Below are 27,785 nucleotides of genomic sequence, written 5' to 3' on the forward strand. Positions count from 1 at the left end.
CTATGATTAAAATGAACTTGCGGAAAAATATTACCTAATTTCATATTGTTCTAATACTACACTTTTCCCAATACTAATAGTAAATTGTTTTCTTATATATCAATCAATAAATAATATCCATAATTATTACAGTAGCGCTACATAAACCACCCATTTGCGCCAACGTGTGAACACGGGCGCCCGTATCAGCGCCGGCGCAGGCTTATCGCTGTAGGAGGGGATACGATTTAGTCGACTTATATTCGTGATCGCGCCCGTTCTCAGTCTTAAACCCGCGCTGTGCCTGTTCGGACGTACCGTGAATTTCAAAATGTGTAACGTTTGCACCAGAGATGTTGAGCCGCAGGTCGTGGCCCAACCGAAACCGAACCGCGCGTTGGAGCGAATGAAGAAGAAGCACAACATTGTCACCGACCCCACCAATGAGGAGATCCAGAAAGCTGTCGCCTACCAACCAGACCTCCTAGCAGTGTCCACCCAGTACTCCAAGATCGCGTACGACATCTTCAAGCAGGTCTTCGTGCGGCTCCAGGAGTCCAAGGCTTATGTGTAAGTACCTTATGTCGTAATATAGAAAGTAGAAATTAAGTCGATAAGGAACGTGCAGAATGCAGTACTTTCTTTGGGATTAAAATTTTCTTTTCGTACTTTCAAATTGACATTCGCGATTGATAAGATACAATCCAGGTCACGTGTAATGAATGCTAATTAATATAAATACTGTTATATTTTAATCTGATTTGGCAATCAGCTTAAAACTTTACAATGGAGCTTCGTGGTGGAGATTGCCTTAAAATTTCATTTATAAATACATATATTTACAGTTACAACGAATATAGATTGCCAACAAAACATTAATTTGCGTGAATACACAGAAATAAGATCTTAAAAATAGATAATATATAATTGCATGTTCTCAATTAAAATACATGTAATTCCATTATTACGAAATAATGCAGAAAGCATAAAAATAATTAACTCTAATTAGTCACTCTGATATTAATACATTTCTCCCAAGGTTGCGCGTTGAAACGTTCTATAGAGAACTCTACTTTGGAGTAGAGTCAACTCTATTAATGATAATAATAACAATGACTATGAAACGTCTAAATTGTATTAAAAACCTTTCTATTGATAAGATCTAAGTAAATGACCTAACATAGATATAGAACAATAACATAGTCATAGAAAAATTACCTATTTTAGGCATAAATAAAAAATCAATTGGCTATAGTCATTAGTAAAGGAATGACCGGAAGGGTCAGCCACCCTACAGTCTAGACTCTAAATAGTACTTATTTATTAGGCAAATTAAATTTAATATACGGCAAAGCAATATCTACCGCCTCCAACCGACCGATGTTTTTACGCTAAGGATATAAATGTTGAGCACTGGTGCTTTCCGGTTTAAAGGTTGTAAAGGGAGATATCTTATCCGAAGCGTCCAACATTAGTCCTTAGGGGTAGTGCCAACCTTCGATAGGACACATATCTTATGTAGGATTGATTACTGCTAGTAGTCTAGTACTGCAGTACCATCAGGTGGACGGCATGTTAAGGGTGGTAGAACCCTTTACTGTTCGACTCCGGCGGCACCACCGCTACACCTATTTCTGCCTTATAACAGTGTGAAATGCTGCTGTGTTATGGTATACTTTTACGACGCGTTCCAACTTAGTCTTCAGGGAAAGCGGCACATCTATGGCCGATCTTATCTAAGGTTTAATTACAGATGTCCATGGGCGGCAGTAGCCACTTACCATCAGGTGAACTGCATGCTCGTCTGCTACTCCTATATTGTAAAAAAGTACGTTTCTTACTTCAATATTATATAAAAAACTAATAATCCAAGTTAATTATCCACTTGTTTGCAACAGCTTCTATGTATATAAAGTAGTTTCATGATTGTGTTAAATTTTTTGCGGGCCACATAAGTGTATTATCGGACTTACACGTTTTGTGGTCACGCGTCACCAGGCCGTCCGCTTGCGGCGGACTTTATATCAATTCGATATCATCCTACATGTATACTGGAACTAAAGTAATTAGGATTGAACGTTCATAACAGTTGTTCTGATACCATTAACATAACTTAATTAAAGTATTGTGGATCGGTTGAAAAATTTTAGGATAATATAATGCCCGTTCTTAATACTTCATTTATCAATTTGTTGCCTATCGAAGATTGGCAATTGACAATAATTTTATACAAGAAATTGTCAAATTTCGATCTTTGGTAGTCATTTAGATAGACTGAATATTAATAACAAACTTAAGTATATGTAATCATATTTCATTTTTTACTTATAAACAAAGTGCGTATGTAAGGGCATGTAATTTAATGTTCGACCCCGGCCAGACAGATTTATAAATGATGTATATAGATTTCTGTTCCTGGGTCTGAGTGTTTGTGTATTATACTATGTGTGTGTCCATAGCACCCACGATACAGGGAATCCTGGTGTGGGGCTGAAGTGACTGTGTGAGTGTAGAAGGCGTTAAAAAAAGCTTTAAAATTGTCGAAGACCCTATGCGCGATTTGAAAACATCTGACTGATCTTAGCGACCCTCCCATGGTCTATACAATCCACTTCGCCTACATACCTATACGTGTTTCTCAGGCGGCAGGATATAAAAGGGATGCACTTCTGACAGCAAGATAACACTCCATCTTGCTGTCTGAAATGCAGTGCAAACGCTGCTATGCATAATGCTAGCTAGGAAAACCCCTGAGTAGAATGCATAATTTATTACCATGCATTTTCTACTAAAGTTTATAAATGACTAATTGTATATTATAAAATCTACGAACAATAGCATATTACATATGTTAAGCACATAATTAATGGGAAGTATGATATAGATGACGATAGATTTATAACATATAGGTTGATAACAAAGGATTTGTTCTTTTTCGTTCATTCTCTCGTGGTTTTTTTTCACTCTTTTCTACAAATCTTCGTCCTTGAACATTCGTAATAACAAGGATCAAGGAAACGAAATCCTGACCGCTTTGTTTCTTTTACAAAAAATAAAATACAACCTGTGGGTTTTTAAAACAAGTTTTAATATACTTCTTCTAATCACACTTGGTGCTAAATCTTCCTCATCACTTACCGTCAGCTGCAATCGAGGTTAATCGCATGTCAATTTCGATGTAAAAAATTGATACTTTGCCTCTTAATAAATTTAGTTCCATGACAATTATTTTGGTTTGTGTCTTGTGGCTTTTTCCGACACGGGTTTGTGCGTGCGGTTCTGCATGCACTTGTATTGTTTTTAGATACTTTTCCTGTCGCGTCAGCCACAAGAGCCCTATGACAAGAATAACGCCCTTAGTCAGGCAACATTCAATTTATTACTATTTTACTGAACAAAAGCTTGGATATTGAGACTAACATTAAAATGAGTTGGGTAAAATAAATCTGGAACTTTTCCTTGATGAACCTCAGATATATTTCATAAGTTCCTGGTTCTGACGAAATTTGCCCAGTGAATAAGGATAAATATCCCTATTATTTTTAATGCCTCCCAAAACCACGGAAAGTTCTATCTCTTTAAAAAAAACAAAACAACATTATTTTTGTCGGCTCAAGAATAAATGTTTCAAAGTATCGTGTGACGGTCTCTTGAGTAAGATTGACATTGAGGGCATGTCAATTTGGAGCCGGGAACAGAATCTCTTCACGCGTTGCGACGATAAAAAACAATTTTACTGTTGTTTTCTAAACATTTTTTATATAGACACATATTATTACTGCATATAATTAAAATTTACAGATATAAAAAGAGGGAATTTTAAGAAATAGATTTTATGGAATTAATTGGATATAATAAAATAATAACTTTAAAAGAAATATTGTAGCTTCTGTTTCATGTACAGAATAAAATTAATTAACATCTGTACATCATCCATTAACGGCTTCCGTAGGATACCTTCTATTAAGACTTAAATAAACTACATAATTTACTTGTTTGCGTGATTAGTGAAGTACGTGAAGTATCAACTTTCGAAAATAGTTACTTACTTCTAAAGAAAGGTAAAGTTACTTTACCGACTAATGCTATAACCAAAAATCATTTACTAACTTTAATACAGGTAAATATTCTCTCCAAAACTATATAATAACCCGATATAATCTACGTTGTATACCACAGCATAAATAAGCTTAGAAAATGGCATAAATTATACGAATGTTTATTTCTATTATACGATATTCGACTGTGAGATATAGCTCCAATCAATTCATATTATATTAGTACTGTGAGCAAACTTTCTAGCAGTTAGCCAACATTGTTGATGGACCAATGTGAGAGATAAAATCGAAGAATACAATGGTTTGTTCACATTGATTAATTCAGAAAAATTATCATGAGTCATAGAACACGGCTTGACTGTGATACTTATGGTAAGCAGTTAAATTAACGAACCTTTAAGTAAAGGGAAAGACAGAATTCGGATATTCGGAGAAAACTAAATCTTTTTTATGAAACTAAAGTAGCAAAGAAGCGTGCCGTTCATCTGATGGTATGTCGTTGGTGCAGCCCATGGATATCTAATTATCTATATTTGGTCGCAGCCTAATAAAATTAGATCTAAATCGGCGACAGATCTGTTTTTTCCGCTCAAGGCTGTTACAACGCCTCCTGCAAGCGCATCATAGCCTAAAAACCAGAACACAAGAACGTTTAATTCTACTTTTGTAAGGTGCAGATGTGATGGTGTTATGGTAAAGTGAAGCACGAAGGGTTCAATCTTTTTGTTAAGACCAAAAATCTTATTTAAGGTGAAATAAGTGACATCGGCAACATATTTATACATATCTTGAATTAAAATGTGTTTTACAACTTTATCACATTATTTATTCACAAATTCTATTACCTTCGAAATAAAAGTTTAAATACAAGTTTATAGCGTATTTATTACTTTATAATAGTAATAAATATATTTATCATAAGCGTGGGCAAGAGAAAACTGCGTAGGTAGACCTTAAATTAATTTAGACACATACAACGCCTATCAATCGCAAATCTTGTAACATGTCTCCAAACGGTATATTTATGCAAAACGAAACGATGAATGGAAGTTTAACTGAAGTTGACACGTACGGCGTGGTAACCGTATGATAACTGTGTGCAATATCGCTACGGGTTCATTCCCTGGTCGGGCACGACCACATAATGAGTATAGTCCTGTTCTAAGTCTGGATTTTCTGTAGGACATTGGTGCAATACATACTACAAAATACTTTATACGAATACAGTACCAATACAGTTACAATAACCGTTACTGACGTTAACCTTTAAAAGTTAAAGATTATATTGGTCCACCTTGCATTCAAAGAAATTAATATTTTAATGTAGTTACGTAAGAGTGCCTGTTCCAATATTTTGTACATACATCGACCACACACAGGCCGCATGCATAATATCTCCTATACAATACATTTTTATCTAAGAGAAAGTAAATAGTCCTCGGTCGTAATGTGGCCGTAATCGGTCTTAAGTGGAACCCAGGGATAATAAGTTCATGTCTTAAATAAGTTACCTGCCTGCTAAGCTATGCCTACTTTCTCATAATTTCGACCAGTAGTGCAACTGACTGCTTTGTGATATCAAAGCTGAATCCGCCGTGAAATGTCACGGCGTCAAGTGACAAAATAAGATAAAATAATATGTTTGAAGAATTCTATGTATTCGGTATTATGTAAGGTTATTAGCGTTGCATTGTTTTAGAAACATAAATTCACTGTTTCATCATCAACTCATTACTGTCCCACTGCTGGGCACGGGTCTCCTCTCAGAATGAGAAGGATTAGGCCATAGTCCACCGCGCTGGCCAAGAGCGTATTGGTAGACTTCATGTACCTTTAAGATTTTTATCTCTCAGGTATGCAGGTTTCCTCACGAAGTTTTCCTTCAGCGTTTAAGCAAGTGATAATTAATTTCTAATACGCACATAAATTTGAAAATCAGAGGTGCGTGCCTGGGATTTGAACCTCGGACCCCTCGATCGAGAGGCCGCGTTTCTTAACCACTAGGCTATCACTGCTATGTCTAATAACAGCAGTGTTAAGCGCTGCTATGTGGACTGAAGGGAGTGGTAAGGAAGAGATCCTTATATGATTCCAACTTAGTTCTCAGAGGAAACAACGCATCTATGCTTATCTAATTGTAACTCTCTTATAGGTATGATGTAGCCAAATACCATCCGACGGACACAAGATTGTATGCTCCTACAATTTTATCAAAATCAAGTTTATGACGTATCGTGACTCGAATTCGAGTTTGTATTAAAATGTTGTATTGTGTTCGAGTTTGTAGAGAATAGCGACCTGACCCCGTATCGCGATGCGTTCAATGGCCCATCGGCAGTCCACAAACAAATTGCATTTGATTGCGCTCCGAGGTGGAGACATCCGCATCCGCTGTCGTATGAGTGTTTCGAGGAATTGGAACGGTTTGCTTCCGAAATGAGTCCACAATAGTCAAACTACACCTGTGTAACTTAAGTAGTGTTTGACCTGTTACGTGTGGAAATATAAAGGGTTACGTGTTACGAAGAACTAAGTTTTAGTTTTCCCAAATCTCTCGTAATCATCAATTATCGTAATATTTGAATATACTATGACTATATTGCTCAATTAAAATTAGTTAAATTTTAGTTGGTTTAAATTTTAGGTATTTTGAAATCTCGTACGTATTTCTATGTTATTTTTACCCGACTGTTATTTCTTTCTTTGTTGTTTTTTATCGCATGGTTGTGTACATGTTAATGCATTACCTTGCCTTATCCGGTAAAGGAGAACCTTTAGTTTATCATGTTTACTACCCGAAGGTTGTTTGGGTAAAATCGCATCTCTAATGATAAGACCGTCTTTTTATGATGATGACTAAAGTTTGAGTAAAACAAACATTTTTTAGGTTTTACAGACAGTTCTGATATCTCATTCATAGTATTCTATTACCTCAATGAGTCCTATTTGTTTTGGTCAAATATTGAATCTACTTTAGCGGCCGAACTAAATGGAGTCGAGGCCGTCTGTCCGTCTGTCACGCCGTCACCTCGAACGTAAAACTAAACATATCCTGTGCGAGTTAAGCGTAATATGTTAAAAGTTATTTTGTTAAAGAAACCTAAGACGGAAATGATAAATGATCTGTTAGCTTTGGAGAAGCGGGAACCAAGTTGGATGAATTTACTTCGGTATAGCAACATTTCGAAGTTTGAATAAGTATTCAAGAAATACATCTAATTTTAATCTTAGAAAAATAACCAATGCAAGTGCAATTTTTGTAAGAAATCAATGAAATAATATTACTCTTATTGATTGCAACAAAAATTTAGACACACACAAAAACAATATACGATGAACCGAATATGGACGATACATTTTACGAGTCAGATATTATTTGTTTATGGCATTGAGTATTTGGCTACTAGAAAGTAAGGTCAAACGAATACTTGGTCAAAGTACAGTATAAAATACTTTGCAAATCAATTTTATAATATTGGTTATCGTCGAGACAAGCTTATGCAATATTGGCGCCACTTAAAAAGCGAATTTAATGGCAGCCTAACACTTAAACTTTAATTTTACATTTACGATCCATTGTCTTGTGTCAAATAATAAATTTTAATATTCTTTGAAATATTAAAATAAAGGATGGCGCCAGACTACAAAAGAGAAAAGATAAGATAATGCAATATTGGAAATGAAGCATTGACTTTGTTTCCATATTTTAAATAGCAGTTTTAGTGTGAAGGATGTAAGAAGTATATTTATGGATAAAAATTTTAATTAACGTCAAAAAAACAGTAACCAAAGATATTGTTCTAAAAGAAATATAATTACTCGCTTTAGATACCTCTAACTATTAACATAAAACAAAGTTTCACGAATAACAGTCTCCAAAATAAATGAGACAATTATTATGCAGGCGACAAAAACAAATTCAAACTTGAAATTATTTTTGTTTCGGCTACTTGCCAGGAGTGCGCTCTGACGTCATATTCAAAGTTTTCAGATTTAGGAAAACTGTAACGGCAACGTACACAAATTAAATAAATTGGCCAAAGAATTATTTATACTATTTAATGTTATTTTTGCAATTAAATATATTTTTTGTTTTTAAATTGTCTATGACGCAAATTCGAACCAAACAGGAAATAGGGCGGTAATTAACTACCATCTTTAAACCTTAAAGATTAATGGCCTCTATGATAGACGTATATTCAGTTATTTTTGGAATAAACTCTTTCCAAAACTAACAAAAACAATATTTAAAACGTGATAATTATTTAAATCCACATAGTTTTATAAAAGCATACTTTTATATCATAAACAACTCAAACGCATGGAGTGTTAGAAAATTTGAAAACTGTAATTTGTAACTGTTACTTATCTGTCTAATCCATAGACAATAAATAATAGCTTGGATTATGCGCACTTAAGCCCAAAGAGGATGTTTATCTTGTTGAGTAATTTAAAATTACCATCTGAGGAAGAGTTTTCTAATTCGGGACGCGGATAAGTTAAAGATAATAAACTGTTTAAAGTTTGAAACGATCGATAGTTTCGGATAAATTTACAAGCCGGAAGAAAATCGGACGTATGTTGTGTGTAAGTTTCAATATAAATAGAAAGCTGTACATATTTTTATGATATTTATGCAAAACGAGGAAAAACATTCACTTACTAATTACAAATCAAATGATATTGTTAAGTGTTTCTTTAGGCATACGTAACGTTGATAGATTTTTTACTTAATAGGTATCGCAGACAAGATAGACTTTATTCTGAAAATCTATAGAGCTTTGCAATGAATATAAAAAATAGACCACATTAAAAATTTATGTTTTGAAGGTGGATAATTTAACGAATACGTCAGGTGTATAGAATCTTTTGAAAAAGCGCGACGACGAAATGATTGTATTACCTTACTATGTTCTCATGTAAGTGACAACTGTCTTTATGAGAATAAATTTCTTTAAACACATAATTTTAAAGCATTTAATGACATGTGTTCCCAAAAAAGGGATCAATAATGTGAGCCTATGAGTTCATGTTTGTTTCAACTATAATCAAATAAAGTTTGAAGAACCCGAGCCTCGATCATACATCGAGACGTGATATTGACTGACGTGTGACTACCAATCCGAGTGTGTTTTATCAAACATAGTATCAGATGACACTCAAATTGGATGTACCTGGAACCTTCAAACTATTATGGAGGAACATACCCATATTGGGGTAGATGATGTTGATAGTTCTGATCTTAAATAAGTACATGATTTATCTAAAACAGGCATGGGATAAACCACGACTCTACTATTAAATAAAAATAGGTCCAGATTTATTTTTAAAACGAATTATTAAAATTGTCTTTAAAAAAGTTGAAGACAAATTAATTAATTAGAGAAAAAAACAATGTAATTTTAACGTGATTGTGGTGGTATTCCTACATTATAAAATCAAAAAAGTGTGTCTACATATCAGCGTAATTAATACGAGTAAAATAATGTTATACATATTCAAAACAAATAAATTATGTGTTACATCGGCGCGCGCAACTCTGACCCACTCTGAAAATATTCCCTGATCTGCCTTCCAACACTTAAAACAATAGACGGGATCCTGTGAATTCGTGTGTTTAATCTCTGCACCAACTACAAAGAACTTACACCATAGCGCAACTTTCTGTATGTCAACACACCTCACATTCGCAAATGAAATCCGCATATACGTGCTCGCAAGCACGTAGGTACCCGATGTTTACAATGCATGGAGCAACAAGGCTCCAGCTCCTCGCCAACTATAGTCTTTAAACGTACAAGAACAAAAGCCTAATTGGGTCGCCGAAGTCGTGAATGCAGGCGCGTGCTATATTTTCACACACTACTGACTCGCGGACAGAGAACTGTATATGTAGAGGTAAAACACATCTAAATGTAATGCATGTAACTCAGGTATTAAGCAATCATGCCAAAAATGTAAAACAAGAATCCTGCTCTAAATCGATCATAGACACGCTGCTGCTTCCAAAATCTAGGAAAGAACGTCCCAAAAAAGTGAATAAGATTTACCACATCATTCATTTTAAAACTCAACAACACACCACACACTTCAGTGGCACCATCGTCACTCTTTCTTTCTTATAGTAGTAGTTGTGTGTTAAGGTTGGCTAACACCAGACATTTCAAACATATGTAGGTACAGTGCAGTCATTCAGGTAGTCCCCAACGATTATGCTTCCTACAAAACATAATAAAATTGTGTATTTATAATGCGAGTGTAGTAAGCATCAAATAACAATAGTCCCTCTACAGGTATATTAATCTGTGGTCGGAAGCGATTTCAGACAAGTTAAACACATTGATGTATCGGTGTCGGCGGCTCCACCGAGTTTCGCAGAGACTGTGGGTGGCTTGTCATAGATTTATAGAATACAGTGCGGGTTCAAATCCACACTGTGATTTTTGAAAGTTGTATACAATTAATTAAAATTTTGTTTGAAGAGTAAAGAAAAACATTGTATGAAAACTTGCATATCTGATAACTATGTTAAAAAAAATGTTGGAAGTCTACCAATTTGCACTTATAGTGGTAGACAATGGCCTTCTAAGAGGGGTATTGCCCAGGAGTGAGATAATAATCTACGCAGAATTGATGAGATTTAATCGTAATATCATGATTATTGAAGCTGAAAGATTATCAATTAATCACAGATTACCTAGAGATAAGCTCTGTAATGATAATTAACAGATACAATAGATAATTTCCATTCAGATACTCAGACTCAATAAATTTTCCAAGATATTTTCTTGTTAACACGAGGAGTTCTCGTGCACAATAGTTGGATGAACCTTATTGATACCATTGTGATATGAACGTGTAAGATCTCCGTGCCAATCTAGTCTATTGTATATCATAGTGATGCCTCGTTACTCGTGTAACTTGCGTCATCTCTACGTAATAACACGGTCTTGAACGCGGGTTGGTCTCTTTTGACCAAGTTTCACACACAGTCACATGTTTGGAAAATATCACTACATATTTTTGTCGTAATAACATTTTCACGCAATTTTAAGAAAAATGCATGCATGCATGTACAGAGTGTACGCGTGCGTGTACGTGCTTGTGTGTATGTAGGTACACACCATCCCGATTAAAAATAAATCCACCTGGGTGTGTATACTAGACATGTTACTATGTATATAACCCTAAATTTTGTCGAAATCTGTAACAATCGTTAGGTAATGGTATACAATTCTATAGAATAGACATATAAACTACAAAGAAATTAAAAATACGCATACAAAATTTAAAACTTGAATCATACAAACGAACGAAATCATTGGTAAAATCAAGTTAGTCATTACAATATGAGTAATTAAGTGCCTGAAGTCCTTTTATTAAGTGGATACTTAAGTGATTTAACCCCAAACTGATAGTCAGTAGGTTCTTACGCAAAACGATGACAAAGCGTGAAATCCGTTACTACACCATCCATCATAATGACTATAAAATCTGATTCCTAGTACTAGTACTATTGCGAGCTATCTTATAACTAAGTAGTATTGTCACCCAAGTAATAATGAAGCTTACCATAAGTAACTTAAAATTATCCGAATTCATAAATAATTGTCGCAATACAGTTTAAGAAAAAGACCTATTTTCATGAAGTAACTGAATCTTTAATCAGATAAAATCGGATCGGAAATTTTTAGGAAAAAAATCCTTAACTTTATTTTTTATTTTTTTTATTACACCACAAACTAAAATGAACGCAACTATACCAAAGTCCATCTAAACATAACAGGGCCGTATTCAAGTGTCGATAGCGTCCATTGATGTAATAAAATAGGCGAAGGGCTCCTTTGATGTATTACCCTTTAATTCGGGAGGATCGAAGGTCACCTTCCGAATCCATTCGTCTTCATTCAGCCGATCAGTCACAAGTGACTCGGTGTAGAGTTCATTCACTTCGTTATACGTTGTCGTAATCAATCTTATCAAAGTTCCCTATCGATAGAGACTAGATCATGTTTTTGATTAACGTACATAAAAAATATTTTAATGATGTGACTAATTTACTTATAACGCGACCATTTTAGTCATCAGTAGCAACGCAGCTGAGATTGAGGTAGATCCCCTGTTCTTGGTTACAGGTGTTGATGGGTGGCAGTGACCACCTAACCATCAGATGGATTGCAAGCTGGTTTAGAACAACTTTAAAGCCATGTTTTTAAGTCTGTAATTTTATATTCAGTCCTGAATTAGATTTTTAATGAAAAACCTTCATGAACCTCGCGAAGTAATATTTAGATCTCCCCTATAATGAAAGAGAGCCCAGCAGTAATCATAAAAAGTGTACAGCCAAATGAAGGAAGCCTCTCGCATTACTTATTATTAGTAATTTTCCACAAGCTATAGGTAAACAATAAATATTCTTAGTATAGGAACTCAAATTTAAAATATGACAAATTTAATTCCGCTAAAATCCATAAAGACGTGTATCTATTCCAGACATTCAATAACGTACCGGAATCAATAGATATGATGATATTTCATCTAATCTCTTGCCTGTCAGATATGTACTCGTATGTACCAATTCATCTTGCTTTGTCTCCGTTCAGTGCTTTCTCGTGATTTGATGACGTCGCAGATAGAGGGATCTAATATAGTCGTATATTGTGAAATATAGGTAATCTTCCTTATATTAAGTAGTTACCCAAACTAGCCTATGAATAATAGACGTGAAATAGAATGGCATTAGAAAGTATAACTCTAAATAGTTTAGCTGCCACGACGTCGACATGTAAGGGTAGGTAACACACGAGCGTCAGTGACTTAATACCCGAGCAGTTCCTGTCGGAGACAGTCGACTGTCAGCTTTGACGTCGGCGACCGACCATGGCCGTCAGCGTGAGCTGTCGCTCTTGTGGTAACTCCCTTATCCGCTAGGTAGTATTTGAATAGTACGTAAGGTCCACGCGTGAACCCAATCGTATCTAAAGGTTACAGACCATGCACATTAGCCATAAGTATTATACTTATTACGTTTTTAAAACCAAAATGCAAGAGAGCTACGATGTAGATAAAACAGAAATACCTAAGTCTAGTGGTGATCTTAGCGCTATATCCACGATGCTTTATTGTAGAATTCACTAGAATCAGCATGTTTTTTCGTCAGATAAAAACTAATCCTAAGTGGATTAGTTCTCTGTTTATCTCTAAATCTAATACGTCAACGAGATGTTATTGCCAGACCAGTCAATCACATTTTATCTCTGATATTGGATGGAAAATTTTACATACCTACTAGGTATAGGCCTATCTTAATGTTATAAAGGTTGCAATCTTATCATATCTCTAGTTTTTGATTACAATAAATAGTAGTAGAAGTTAGAGCCTCCAAAGTTAATATTCCAGAAGTTACGAATTTATTTTTCTTTGAAGACGGTGATTTTAGAAAATTTTATCTTTTTATTAAATCTTTTTGATACACTGCAGAGGGTAAAGAATTTACCCTCTGCAGTGTATCAAGCATCAGAGTCAAAATGGCATGACGTATTTTAATGTATGAGATGTCGTTGCATCCATCTAAATTGCGGGAGTAACCATAGGTATTGCGAGTGTAACTATATATTTTTAAATATTCGGGCTTTGTTTTTATAACAATTGTTAGTCCATTATATATTAAATAACCCATACGGATGCATAAGAATATTGCTTGCATGTGTAAAATTAGCACGTGTGGGCGCCGTCGAGAGAATTTCTTAATGTAAAATCCTTACGTAATTTTGTCACAATGGCGAAAACTTGTAGCGAAAACAGTTGACTCAAATATATGTATTTGACCTATTTTCAGTCGTTTGTCAATGCAGTATGGAGAAATTTTCAGACAAACTAAAAATATAAACGGTCACGTTGACATCTCGCAGGTGAAAAACTGAAAAATCTAAAGCACTCTTTGCACTCTCGGTTTGCTATAATATAATCCGTATAACACAAAGATACTCGTATTATACCTATTTAAAGGGCTATAAAGCGGATATTGTCTTTCATACAAGCCTCATCCCGCTCCACACTGTCGCCACCATCTTACATGAGAGATTATTGAGTCATTATGTCTCTCTACATTATTTACGGAAATATTTTACTATGATAATTTCCTTATTTAAATTTAATAGAATCTATTAGTTATCTTAGTGTACTGTGTACACTACTGTTACTATGTTCCAACTACTCGAACGTTCGAGTAGTTAGCACTACTTTTAACATTTCATAAACAACTTGACAATATAAGGTACCTAAGTGAATCATTAATTTTATATAATACTAAATATAAGCCATAAGCTTGTGATCGTCAAAAAGAATTTAATGATAAAGTTTCATTAACTTTGATTTGGGATTCAGTTATCACAGTTACGGGTATGACATTGACACACATAGACTCACAAATTAATCAATGATTTATTTTCAGTATCACATCTAATCAATTTTCATTTGAGTCTTTAAAACAAAGAAAATAATGTAATATTTGAAATTTTCGTATATAATACTAATGGATAAGCCTAATACTAACTGCATATTATTGCATTGCGAACAATCATTATAGACAACATTCATAAGCAAAGAACAATATTGACTAGACATAAATCATAGTCAACAGTATTGCGTGTATGCGGGCGGCCTATAGATAGTTCCTCTTAGCGTCAATAGAGATCATCCTTATTTAGACGGAGAATACAATTAGTTTATGAGGCATATATTTATAGACTGTTTGTTGTGCCGCCTTCAATGAGAGTGCATTTTATTTGGTACTTGATTGCCTGACTAGACTTCGGAAGTTCATTAATCTTTATCAACTTTAAACTTAAGCATGGTTATTTCTCAACCATTGATGAACTCTTTGGCAGTACTTTTCCGTAGTTTATTAATAGTTTCAAGGTAGTTACTTTGACAAAATCATAGATTAGTAAAGATACTTCGCCGCCTTGAATGAAGCCACAAATGGCTTATTATCGTAAGTTCTTTGTTTGAATTCTTGACAAATAAAAACATTTTTAGAGAAAATTTACGAATAAATAACTAATACTGCGTAATTTACATGAATTTACATAATAAATAAATAATTATTTCAAATATTTTAGGGATATTTTAGCACGGAGACGTGGCAAGTTCTAGTTAGGAGTGAGTAATCTTTACTAATCTATGGACAAAATATACTAATTTATGAGCAGTGATAGCTTAGTGGTTGAAGGTCTGCCTCTTAATCCAGGGATCCGCAGTATGAATCAGGCACGCATCACTGATTTTTTAAAGTTACATACTATAATGTAAAAATTCACCAACTTTATTGAACGTTTTATTTAAATACTTTTTTTAATCAGCATAATAATATTATTAACTTATGTCTTTACGGTTGGTCTTTTGATATATTTGTGATTGAATATGCGATTAGTTTCAAAATTGCGTGATATCACAACAAAGGGCTTCAATGGGATTATTCAAATATAAATGCATTATGAATGCCTGATTGACTGATCTGTGTCAAACATTAGCATAGGTACACATTACGATCTGTCAGAGTCAGTAAAGTATCATACGCTTAGCATATATTAACTGTAGCATAGATAACATAGTTAAATACAGTAGTAAGCTTGCTTTTGCATGCACATTATATGTTAAGAAAATTGATCACTACTGAAGCTAGAAGGTTGAAGTATTCTTCTATATTGACCTATACATTTTTCTATAATTATGGGTCTAGTTACAAAACATTATTATGTAGTACAAACACTTTATTACATAATCGTAACATTAATGGTGCGTAAGGATCGGCGCTGCTTTGATATTCGCGTAGCTTGTATGTTAAGAATGTTGAGGAAACTTCGATGGCGTGATTCAGAACACGTGTAATTTCTTGCCAAGTTGGGGAATGTCGCCGACCATCAGATTGGCCTAAGTGAAAAAATAAAGAACACTGCTCCAATGAAGAGGAATAATCTCTTATACTAAATGTGCAACGACAATGAAATTTTTTTAAACTAAAATTGAAATTATTAAATATTAGAAAATAAAGTTTTTGAAGTGTAATAAAAAATAAGGCTTTGTACACTCATCGTCCCATATAAGTGTTTTCAGTATGTATCCAGTAGGTATGTATAATGTAAAAGACATAAACAGATATTTTTTATAGCCTATATAAAGAATTTGTATCAAAACTTTTATATTCAGTTGTTTTGCTTTATTCGAACGTTTGTTTTGGTTAATTTGCAAACAATTGGCGTGAACCCGCAAGTGTGTGGGCGGTATTATTATTGGCACACGACAACATCACGTAATATATGTATGAACTGCTACTATGTTACTCTTTATATTTATATCTTACTGGCAGGGCTGGCTACTTTACTGAAAGAAAAGATATGCCTATTGAATATAGGTAGTTCCGTTATTGATGATCTATATTATCTATTTAATTTGTGACAGTTCCTTGTATGTTATAGTTTATATTATTACATTATGTAGATTGACATCTACTTCTATTGCTGCGGCACTTATAAAATATTGCTATTTATTTAGTAGTAGAGTGGTCTGGAACAATTCCTGAGGAAACATTCATAAAAATAATAAAGTTTTATAATTTCGTAGGAAGTATTAAATTCAAGTGCTAAAGAAAGCTTCGCTTCAGTACTTGCATTTGACGGGAAATCGATTCCTTCCCTGTAAATAAATACGGTAGCTGCTCTACATAAAGTCAATTTAATTGTTTCCGTTACGTTACACCCGCCACACTGTCATCTTCAATATTGAACCCTTCATAATAACGGAACTATAACGCTTCAGAAATGGTATGACGGAATATCACGTAACACTCTGATGAAGCGTAATTTTCCGTGCGCTCTGGCATACTCCATAGTTTACAATAATACCAAAAATATACGTTGCTGCAAACGTACAAATAGGATTTTCAAATTGTATGTACACATCGCGTCGTAATTCCACGGTAGGTACTCACCACCCATCAACCCTACAACTGCTATTTATTGTCACTTACAATAGGAACGGGGTCGCAATGAAGTGTTAAATCTGTAAAACGATTAACAGTTTAAAAAAAATTGAGCTTTCATTATGTACCTTATTGTAAGAAAGCCTTGTTTAGGTATGTAATTTAATACATTGAGGAAAGTTTAAAGACAACAATAACATCTTATTCTGTATATTGCAAATATATATAGGCAATATCAAATATTAACTTAACTTTTACGAAGAAATTATTTTATTAATTTTAAATAGAAAATACACGAACTACCTAATATTTACAAAAAAAAATTGACTATATTTTCCTTAGCATTAGCACCAGTAAATGTACCTTAGAGATTGGTGCTGAAATTTTATGAGCGATAATCTAATTTCAAAATCTGATTACTGATTAGTAATTAAAAAAAATCTTCCACGACATATTCAACAAAAAAAACGCCAACCGTATTCGCGGCGTATCAACTTTCTACATCGGCTCGTGGATGGACTTATGGACTTAAGCTCGTTAACGCTACCCCAAATACGTCAACCAACCGGTTTTTATATATCAATCTAAAAATAAACTTGACCATACGTCAATCACTGATCATTCATTCAGCATTCCTCCCCTCTTCTCTCCTTGACCAGATCTTAAAGTTAATTTACGAGTTATGACGGTATGTAAACATCGTCTGCATAACTTATTTCTCATTTGCATAATATAGAGGTAAAGTACATGTATGTATGTCTAGATTTGGTAACATGAATTAAATGAGACACGGAAAATGTGACGATTTTTATCGACTTAAAAAAGCAAATTTGCGTCTATATATTGAGTCTGCATAAAAGCTTCGTATGGAAAAACACATATAATGATTGAAAAGAGCAATATCAAAAGTTACATTAATATTTATTTAATAATTTTACAAATTATATAAATTGTTATTTGTACGAAATATATAAATATATTATTAGTTAAACCTATTTTTAAGTGATCTCCTTGACTTCTTGCGGACTGTTTTAATATTTATGTGAAATTCGCAAAACGATATGACGTTGATTTATGCGGGGAATATAATTTGAAAAAATAAAAATAATGCAAAACTCGCGAATTGTGTAACTAAAGAAAAGTTATAATTATGTGCTAATATATTTTCGGAGGTCACTGGTACACTGACTGGTAATTAAGAGTTGTGATTGATCGGTGTGCAAACGCCCTAATTTCGCGATCCTTAAATTACAACACCTGCTTTTTAATTAAAATTTTTCGATGATATAGGTAACACTTGCTCTTTTTAATCTTGGGCTCATTTAAATAACAACTCTTTGGAAAAACGACATGTCATATGGTTCATACAAAGGTAAAGATGGAACAACCATTCGCGATTTATACATTACCGGCGTCTAATAAAGCTGATATCCTATTTGAAGTTAATTAATTTATGGGCAACAGTAGAGAACCAGCCAAATGATCTTCATAATTACTTGTTACGTCCTTTTAAAAAACGCAATCTTCAATGAAATATTTTTGCCAGATAAAAAACAGAGATTTCGTAGTTCGATATTTAAAAATCAGGGTAAAATCCCTCAGTCCAGCTACCGAACAGGTTTTACCAAGATAAAGTAAATTACCAGTGTTTCGTGGAAGTCGTTCAGGTTTATCATTCGGTTTTGCCGCGCTCGACACAAACATAACTACAAATTAATGTCTTCTAGAATCCGCGTAGACATCAACCGATGTTGTAGGATTAGATAGTAAATGAGAGCAATGTATTCTAGCACTATTTCTCTGTTTGGTACAACCCGTGTTTAGCGTGTTCTAATATTAGTCAAGTGGCTTTGAAATCACGAGCGTTTAGTCTAAGTCGTCTAAGCTATATTTGCTTGTTTGTTCAACCAAACACCAAAACAAAAAACTTGATTATTAAACTTCTCGAAGTTATAGGCAGTACTTTTCGCGCATTTGCGTGTCTGTTTTTAGAGTACAACGAAGTTACGCGTCGCCATGTAACACATAATTTGTTTGTAATATTTATTTTCATCTATTACTTGTTCGCTTAGTTAAAATGTGTTTGAATACATTTTTTAATTACGCAAAAGATATATAAATTCTTACGTGTAACAAGGACACACACGTTGTTTTGTAAAAATACGTAAATACGATTTTCCGTTAGCATTTGTATGTCGTAAGAGGGATAACAGTATCTACTCTTTTGTAATGTAAATTTATATGCAGTTCACGTGTTAAGCGGGTCACTGAAGCCAATTGTCACCCACAACCAATTGTAAACAAAAACATCGCTATGAATGCATTGTTACTGCAAGAATATGAATATTTACTCTCAGGACAAAGAGCTAAACATTTTTGAATTTTCTGAATTCTTTTCTCTGAAGTCATTTATATTTTTCATGAAAATATTGGGCTTATGAATTTCAAATCATCATGAACTGGAATCACAAAAAGAAAACGCGAGATAGCATTGCCAATTTGATCGTGTTTTTTTTTTCGATTCACGACGTAGATTTCCACGACACGACATCGCAACATTACACGACTAAACGACACGTCACGATGCGACGACGTATCGAGTGTCGTGAATCATGACTGACTTATTATAATAATCTGTAACATATTTATTTTAGAGTACTATCATGAAGCATGGAGTGCGTGACCAAATTCCGAAACGCATATAGCTTATATTCTTACAACCATAGACTTAGAATTTTTTCGCTATGACATCCTATATCTATGCTTACAACACAAAACATTTCAATGTGTTAGTTCTACCGTGCACACATACAGACGTCGCAGTAAAACTGCAATGAGTGCTGCAATGATAAACTGGAATACGCATAAAGCTAGTCATATAAATATTGCGATTGATAATCTACCACTCCGCCAACCACTCATGTGCATATTATAAATCAGTCAGTCGGCAAAAACCCTGGAGTTATGAAGTGGACCGCCCATTCTCGAAAGTTTATTATAAAACTCCAATCTCAGATTTATGAAGACACCTCACCCACTATGCAATACCTTCACAAGTTACTTGATGTATTTGTGTAATTGCAACATTCATACACTATATTTATTTTTGTATGAACTTTCCGAATAATATTTCATTGATGTTGTAAAGATATTCACTTGAACATAAATGCCTCGTGTACAGTAAGTCCTGTCATTTTATGGTGATAATAATCACGCCTTTTGAATTAAAATGATTTCTGACTCGTGCTAAATATGTAGTCAGGCTTTTAAGCATTTTTATTTATTGAAAACAGATAACCCAAAAAGTCTAAGACAATAGTAAAATAATGGTAAAATCAACACGTTTGACCGCGTTATAACATTTTGATAAATTACCAAAACAAAACACACCGTAGCGTGTATAGCCGCAACATTTAAGATTGAAAATAAATTTATTAATTAAAAGACTTTACTGATTGTACTTGTAATAAAACAAAGATCGCTTTTTGTAAACTTATTTAGTTTAGTACAACGTTTTGAATCCTATAAATCTTCATTACCTTTTAATTGCAAAAAGCCGCTAACAAGAATGTAGAGTTATCACACTAACAGTATGTGCATAGCAATGGCTTGATAACACAGCGTAACGAACTTCTCAATTCCACAGAATTAATCGGAACACGCGAAGATAACTACATTATTCATCAACTGGGAATCAATTTTATACACGGAAATACACGGAACCGTTTCATACGAATTCAATATTAATATGACCAGCAAGGCAGACACTTACATAGATCAATTACAGTATCTGTAAAACATTTACGAACCAAATAAGGCACTGCACTCGTATTCGCCCTAAATAAAAGTGAAAAATACTACAATGGCCGACCAGTTTTAATTTGTTGAAATAACGGAGAAATGTCAATAATGTGCAGTTACGTGTGATAAAGTTACAAAAGTTACACTGCAAAGTATCTTGCCAACTTCGTATTTTGACGTTATGTTTTCGTCCTTATTTTTGTGAATGGGATCTCCAAATAGGGTGTTTTAATTTATTTACCTACGAGTACTTACGTCAATATATCGACCGAATTGCATGGATCGCGGTCATGGCAAAATCAATCCCTAGTTATTTCCAGGAAAAAATATTTTAACATATTATGTTAATGTTATCCTTATAGAAGGTACGACGATATTATCGTTAGCAGGTTTAGCTATTCTCACAATAGGTACATGAATATAATTGAAAATTCAACATAATAATAGAAATAGCACATTAATAGGCAGATGTGACAAAATTTGTACTACTATTACTGTGAAGTGATAGAAATAATAGAATAAGTTAAATCGACCGTGAATATTCCCGATATTTCAAAGATTCACTTATTATCTTTCTCTTATTACTAACCATTACCATTTATTTAAATATTTTGCATATGATACACACATAAACCGCAATTTATGCAAAGGGCCCTAGAAATGTAAAACTAATTTGTGGTTACACATTTCCGTAAAGTAAGGAATCCCTCTTGCCTACTTTAAAGTCAATACGCAACCAGTACACAATCCATTCCAATAGATTATTTTAATATATTTAAATAATTATATCGTGTTGTAATATAATAAATATGGTACTACATATTATTTTTTACTGCCTACAAACTATTACCTATCTATATTTGCATACAACTAAAAATAGCATAAAGTTCTTCGTATAGTATGATTCAGCAATGACAAAAGCAACTATATTTTTTTACAACTTTTCTTAGAATACCTTGGATTCCTTTCTTTCTACCTAACTTAACCTTTTTTCGTTTCGAGTTAACAATAAGTTCATAGACAAAATGACACGCCGCTGGCGGGCTGTCGCGTTGTCGTGACGTCGTGACCTTGCCGCGTCACGCTGCGTGTCGTCGACCTAACTGTACCGCGGTGTGGGTGGGGCTGAAGATCTGATCACATGTACAATGTGGCATGATTAGTCGGACATATGGATTCAAACATAGACAAGAATTGCAATCATTGCACATCATGCACGGATAAACCGTAAATAGTCTAGCGGCAAAATATTTTTGGAAATTGTTTTAACTTGTATCACGTATTGTATTGGAAGTTGGAACAGGTGTTATATTACTTCTGTATCCAGTATGTGCCGCTTTTAAAACGAGATTATCATTATTTATCATATCGAAACCAGACATCGGACATGCATATAAAGATCCATTAATATCACCCAAAAATGTAAGGCCACTAGTGATATAATTAAAATCTAATCAGTTGTACATACAACAAGAATTATTTTAAATTATCTAGGATATAATCTAAAAATGCAACCTCCTATCGCTTTAAAATTACACATATGGTTGGCCACGAAACATCAAAGATATTGGCCCCAATACTGCGTTACAATTCCAATGATTGGTCACAATTAGTCTGTCAATGACAGTTACAATTACTTTAGTGACTTGACTACAATTTACAATGCCCAGTATTTTTGAAGTAGCACCTAGTCTGCTACTAGAGGCAGTATGTCACGTAGAACTAGGTAACGTGTATCGAGCTATCTAGAGTATTGTTATAATAATATGATCACTAGGTAGTGGCATCTATTGGACATCATTTTGTTGTATAGAACAGGACTCCTATATTAAATCTATCACAGATGCATCGTTACATCTTATACCTGATGAACCACGATCACTTTTCAAATCGAAATTCTTCTTTGTTGCTGTAAGGCAGACATCAAATAGACCCCTTCGTCTACCCCATTAGTTACCTATTACCATCCCACTACTAAGGCGGGCTCGCCTCATAATGGGCCAAGTTACACCATAATCCACAAGGATTGCGTAGCTATTAAATATCTACGAGTATTTACTAACTTAAATATGTGGAGACAATAGCTCGTACGTGTTAAAGCACCCACTCGATTATTAAATTATAGGTCGTAATCAATTGTGCAAACAGTTTTAAGGTTTGTTTGCACTTACAATACATCCTTGTAATAGAAATGATAATGTTTTCCGCCAGTTGCAACACGATTTCATAACGTTGTTTGCACAATCCTTAATATCTTCCCTGCAATCCATGTATTTGATGAATGACAACTTATCAACGTAATTAATTATAAAGTACAATTGAGTGATAATTAAATATACTTGTTCGATAAATGACGTCAAGGGTTTTTCAAGTAAAGCCATATTTATTAACGGAACGTTCTCATAGAAGTTTAAGAACGATGGAATTTTTCATGGCTATTGGGACTATCATCATTCCTCGTTTTGATGTCTAGCAACAGTGTAAGCCCTAGCGTTCCTGGCAGCACATTCAACATTCTAACCTAATTCTCCACAATATACTATTGTGTAAACAACCGCGAGATTGCTGCCTAGGGTACATGCTCGGACATGCATGATTCTAATACAATTGATTAAACAGCCATGGAAAGTTGGTATTATCATATCTTCACTTACCATTTAGAAGAGGTAGAAAGTGAAATAAATCAAAACAAACAACACATCGAGACAATACAGCCACAAACAAAAGCGAAAGCAAAGCACAATGGCCACGCCGGCCACCCATTCAACGCTCATGTTTGATATCGAATTAATTCAATTTCCGCTTCTGCAAAATTAATTTTCACAAAAACCTTTGAAAAAGACCACCTTACTCCATTATTCATCAAGCCACAAACTTTTTGTTTCCAGTCCCTATTCTTTCTTCGTCACACTCGCAGAAATTGACTACATCTTGCTCGCTCTAACATCAGTAGATGCCGCCGCTTATTACATCCAAAACATTGTCCCACGTCGTGTGAGAGATTTTGATTTAGCATTACATTTCTGTTTTATTCATCGCCCATCAATTTGTCGGTTCACATTTTTTGCCAACTAAATTCGCTTTTAAATCTTCATTGATGGAAAATTTCATTCAAGATAAGTTTAACCAAAAACAAGTTTGGAGATGATAATCTTGAAATAAAAATCGTAAATGAAGATTGCAGACTTTTTAAATTGCAGATTTTTTTGGGTTGATAGAAGTGTTTAGCATTGCTACGTTCTATTTTGAAGAGTGTCGTAAAGAAGAACAATTTTACGAGACGTTCTAATTTAGTTCTCAGATAAGTAATTCTATCTGAGAGTAATTATATTGAGATATTTAATTAATAATAATAACATTTACGTAACATATTTTATAAGGAGATTGTAAGGACAAGTAAGTCTTATATTTAACTTGATATGTCGTGTCAAATGTGTTGAAATATAATCAATATTGGCACATTCCACACAAATCAAAGAGATAGTGCAACTTACTAACACAGATTAGTAACTATTACTCACTCCTAACAAGAAAATGTAACCAGTCTTGACAATTGAAATTGCCATTGTCATCTATTTTCGTGTTTGAAATGTAGTTTTTACATCATTTACATATGAAGCGATATTTCTCCGCACTTTTTCTTCGATTTCGTGTCTTAACTGCGCATTTAGGCATTTTTCCGCGTAAATTACACCATGACAGCCGTTTAAGCCATTTAATGGCTTCCTTCAATTACAAGGCAGTGAGATATCTATACTTATTTATGCTTACTAATCAATCGATCAATTTATAATGAGATCTGTATAATGCAGAAGTAATAATATACACTAAGCACATAATAGGGTAGCTACATCGTTAAAATGAAAATGTTTATAGTGGTATGCGGCGTACATTAGTACAAAGTCGATCGCTGGACGGTAGACAGGAGACACTGCATTTTAAGTGAAGTGGCAAAATCCATTAAGTGTTCTTAAAGTTAAAACTCATTTACAAAGGCGGTTAATGGAACTCACATTTCCCGCCGAAATGGACAGTTCATTACACACAGTTGTACATTATCTGCTTTCAAATAAAGAATAAACTTCAATGGTCAATATTTCCTTGCGTTTGCTTTTTTATCTGTTTTACCGCCTTTTATTGACGCTCAAGGAGTTTGTTTATTTCTTTAATTAAGCAGACAAAGGCTTTCTCGTAAAGAGCTTGCTGACCTTTAGAAGTGTACGCTTCGGAATTATTTTTAGTATTGATCATCCAGTCACGGTAATTTAGCTGAGCCGACCAAGGATGAGCTTCCACTTTTAAAACTTGCGCATATTACGTATCACTAGTTTGTTTATTATCTATATTTTATTATTTTTATCAATGTCCTTTCCTGCAGACGAGCAGTTTTGTTAAAATACTTCCGTTTTTCGTATAATTGATAAAATTGCATATCCGATGTTTTATCTTATCTATAGGCCAACGACATTTATTTATTACTAACTTTAAAACAGAATCTATCACACTATCTATCTATTTATACAAAAATATAATATTTTTTTCATGTCATTTTGCATGTCTTGAGCACGCGTTCATTAATTTTTATTTACGAAATAATCATAATTTAGTCCAATCATCATATAAGGCTAGATTAAGTCAATAAATTGATAAAACCTGTTGATTCATATTCCTACAAATCATTTTACACACACCATAACATCAATATAATACAGTATACAACATAAATAGGAAAACAAAACATAAAAGAGATTAGTTTGCTATCTGCATTTGCTTAATTTTCTTTAACATGCATAATCTGTATTTGCTTAGTCTCGTCTAGACTGTAGTGTTTTGTGTACTTATCTAATTGTTAGATTACTTCATTGAGGATTACGATGATGATAAGTAAACACTAGTAATTAAGTTAAGTATACTCTGATGATTTATACCTAGTAACTGAATGGGTATACGAGTACATTTCTTGATGATTGATGGTAAAAGAATAAAACTAATGATCAATGTCAATAATAAAAATGTTGCATAAAATAATGTTTAGTAATAAAATCTATTTTAAATGTATTATAATTACCAGAATGATACTTGAGATGGTAACGGCTTGTATAAATTTGCGCTGCAACACTGGCATTTCATCATAAGCCATTGTTCTATAACCTCTAATCATAACTGCATTAATTAAATCGTTATCAACCATAACATTTTAATCACATGAATCTTATGTTTCACTTTATGTTCATGTCAGTTTAAAAGTTAGTACGATTTTTTTATCCTCGTAAGCCTTTTTTGTGTAGAGTTCAGAGAAATTTGGGTCATCCGTTTACAATAAATATATTGGTTATCTTATTAAGCCTCAACCTACCTAAAACAACAATGAAGTGTGCCCCTTCACGCTCCTCAACAGTGTATTATCTCTTACTACAATTGAGGAAATAAACTTGTAATATAATAAAGGAGGATATAAATATATATTTAAAAACATTAGCTTGAGTAGGTGCATCAGTCAAATCCTGCATAACGACACGCGCTTAACTCTACGTATCATTACTTTACACATACTAATACAATCTGTAGTACGATTCACGAGATGACCTCCAGTTCAAATCTAACTGTGCCGTTAGCGCTAGAACGAGGCTAGGTCTAGGCGCCACGTGCGCCCAGGCACGTCGGCAAGGCAATTTAATTCCTATTGATAACACGATACGTAATCAGCGCGATAAATTGAACCGCGCGTGGCTACAGTACTTGTAACAGCAAGCATGATGATATTATGTACACACGTAAGGAACTCCTCAGCGCCACTTCACCTACTTTTATCCTAAATAGTATTAACTGTTCTGTTGTGGTTTGAAGAGCGTGGTAAGACTAACACAAGAAGTTACAACTTACTCTTCAATTAAGAATCCGCAGTCGAACATAAAATGCAATATTTGGGATTGATTATAGATGCCCATAGGCGGCAAAGATCACTTCCTATGAGGTTAACAATTCGTGTGCTACTTCAACTTCATCAAATTAATTTTATTATTTTATACTAAGTAGAAACATTGCTGGGGTTCCACGAATCATCTTAAATGGTCACTTTAGCTCATGACCTTTTGGCAGAAAAATTAGCTATTTTTTCTGCCAGAAAAATTAGCTTGTATATTGTTGACTACAAGACTAAATTCAAGGATTTTCTAAGAATTGTATGCAATTACGTGATTATTAATTATTGTTTATAAATCCAATTTTAGACCGAAAAGCAAGAGAATACTGGAACAGCGTGGGGAATGGCGTCAACAGCCTGCGGGCAATAGAATATATTATTCCAGTCAATGTCATGATGAAACAATAGTATAATCGCAGAAGAAATCAGCTAAATAAAAGCCTACACATGTTCAAACCCACACAACGGAAAATTTCTAATATGCTGTTATCGCTATAATCAATATGTGCCAACGCATGCAATTCGTTATCGTGTTTGTGAACGTTAACTTTCGAACTTTTTATCAAATCTGATGTAAAGGCACTTAGTTTTTAGCTAGTACTTAATGACGTACATAAATGATGAGTATGACGACCTGCCGCAGAAGTGGCAACGCAACTGTAATAGATTTCAACTAGAACCCCTGTTTTATATGGAATATAACCGCTTATACTGTTTATATACCGCTCACTATTCCCGTGCACCTTCATGTAAACACAAAAATTGTAATTAGGAAATGTTAACTTTACTTCAAATAAATTGAAAAAAAAACCATGCAAAAAGGAGAATCAACTGAAATACACGTACGCCCATAAATCCGCACTAAAATAAATCTTCGCCCTACGTCACGCGCTCGAACGTAACGACCATGTGACAGCGGCGGCGAGCCACGTGACGTCACGCGCGATACATTTACTGACAGATGAATTAGTCATGTTACATATCGACTACTATCCTTGACACTTCGCAGAAGAGTTCAAGAAGATGTGAATAAACTCTAAAT

General features: G+C 34.0%; 1 protein-coding gene across 1 annotated transcript in view; it reads left to right on the forward strand.

The window, feature by feature from the left end:
* Positions 1-246: 246 nt before the first annotated feature.
* LOC140749581 (transmembrane protein 205) overlaps positions 247-27,785 on the forward strand; it is a 40,252-nt gene continuing 12,713 nt past the window's right edge. The window contains exon 1 of the mRNA XM_073082690.1: positions 247-549. Coding sequence (XP_072938791.1) covers positions 311-549 — 239 coding nt within the window. The 5' untranslated portion in view covers positions 247-310. The remainder of the gene's footprint in view (positions 550-27,785) is intronic.

Source organism: Epargyreus clarus, unplaced genomic scaffold (genome assembly GCF_041222505.1).
Source record: "Epargyreus clarus isolate Ecla_fem2 unplaced genomic scaffold, WU_Ecla_fem_2.2 ptg000003l, whole genome shotgun sequence".
Taxonomy (NCBI): Eukaryota; Metazoa; Arthropoda; class Insecta; order Lepidoptera; family Hesperiidae; genus Epargyreus; species Epargyreus clarus.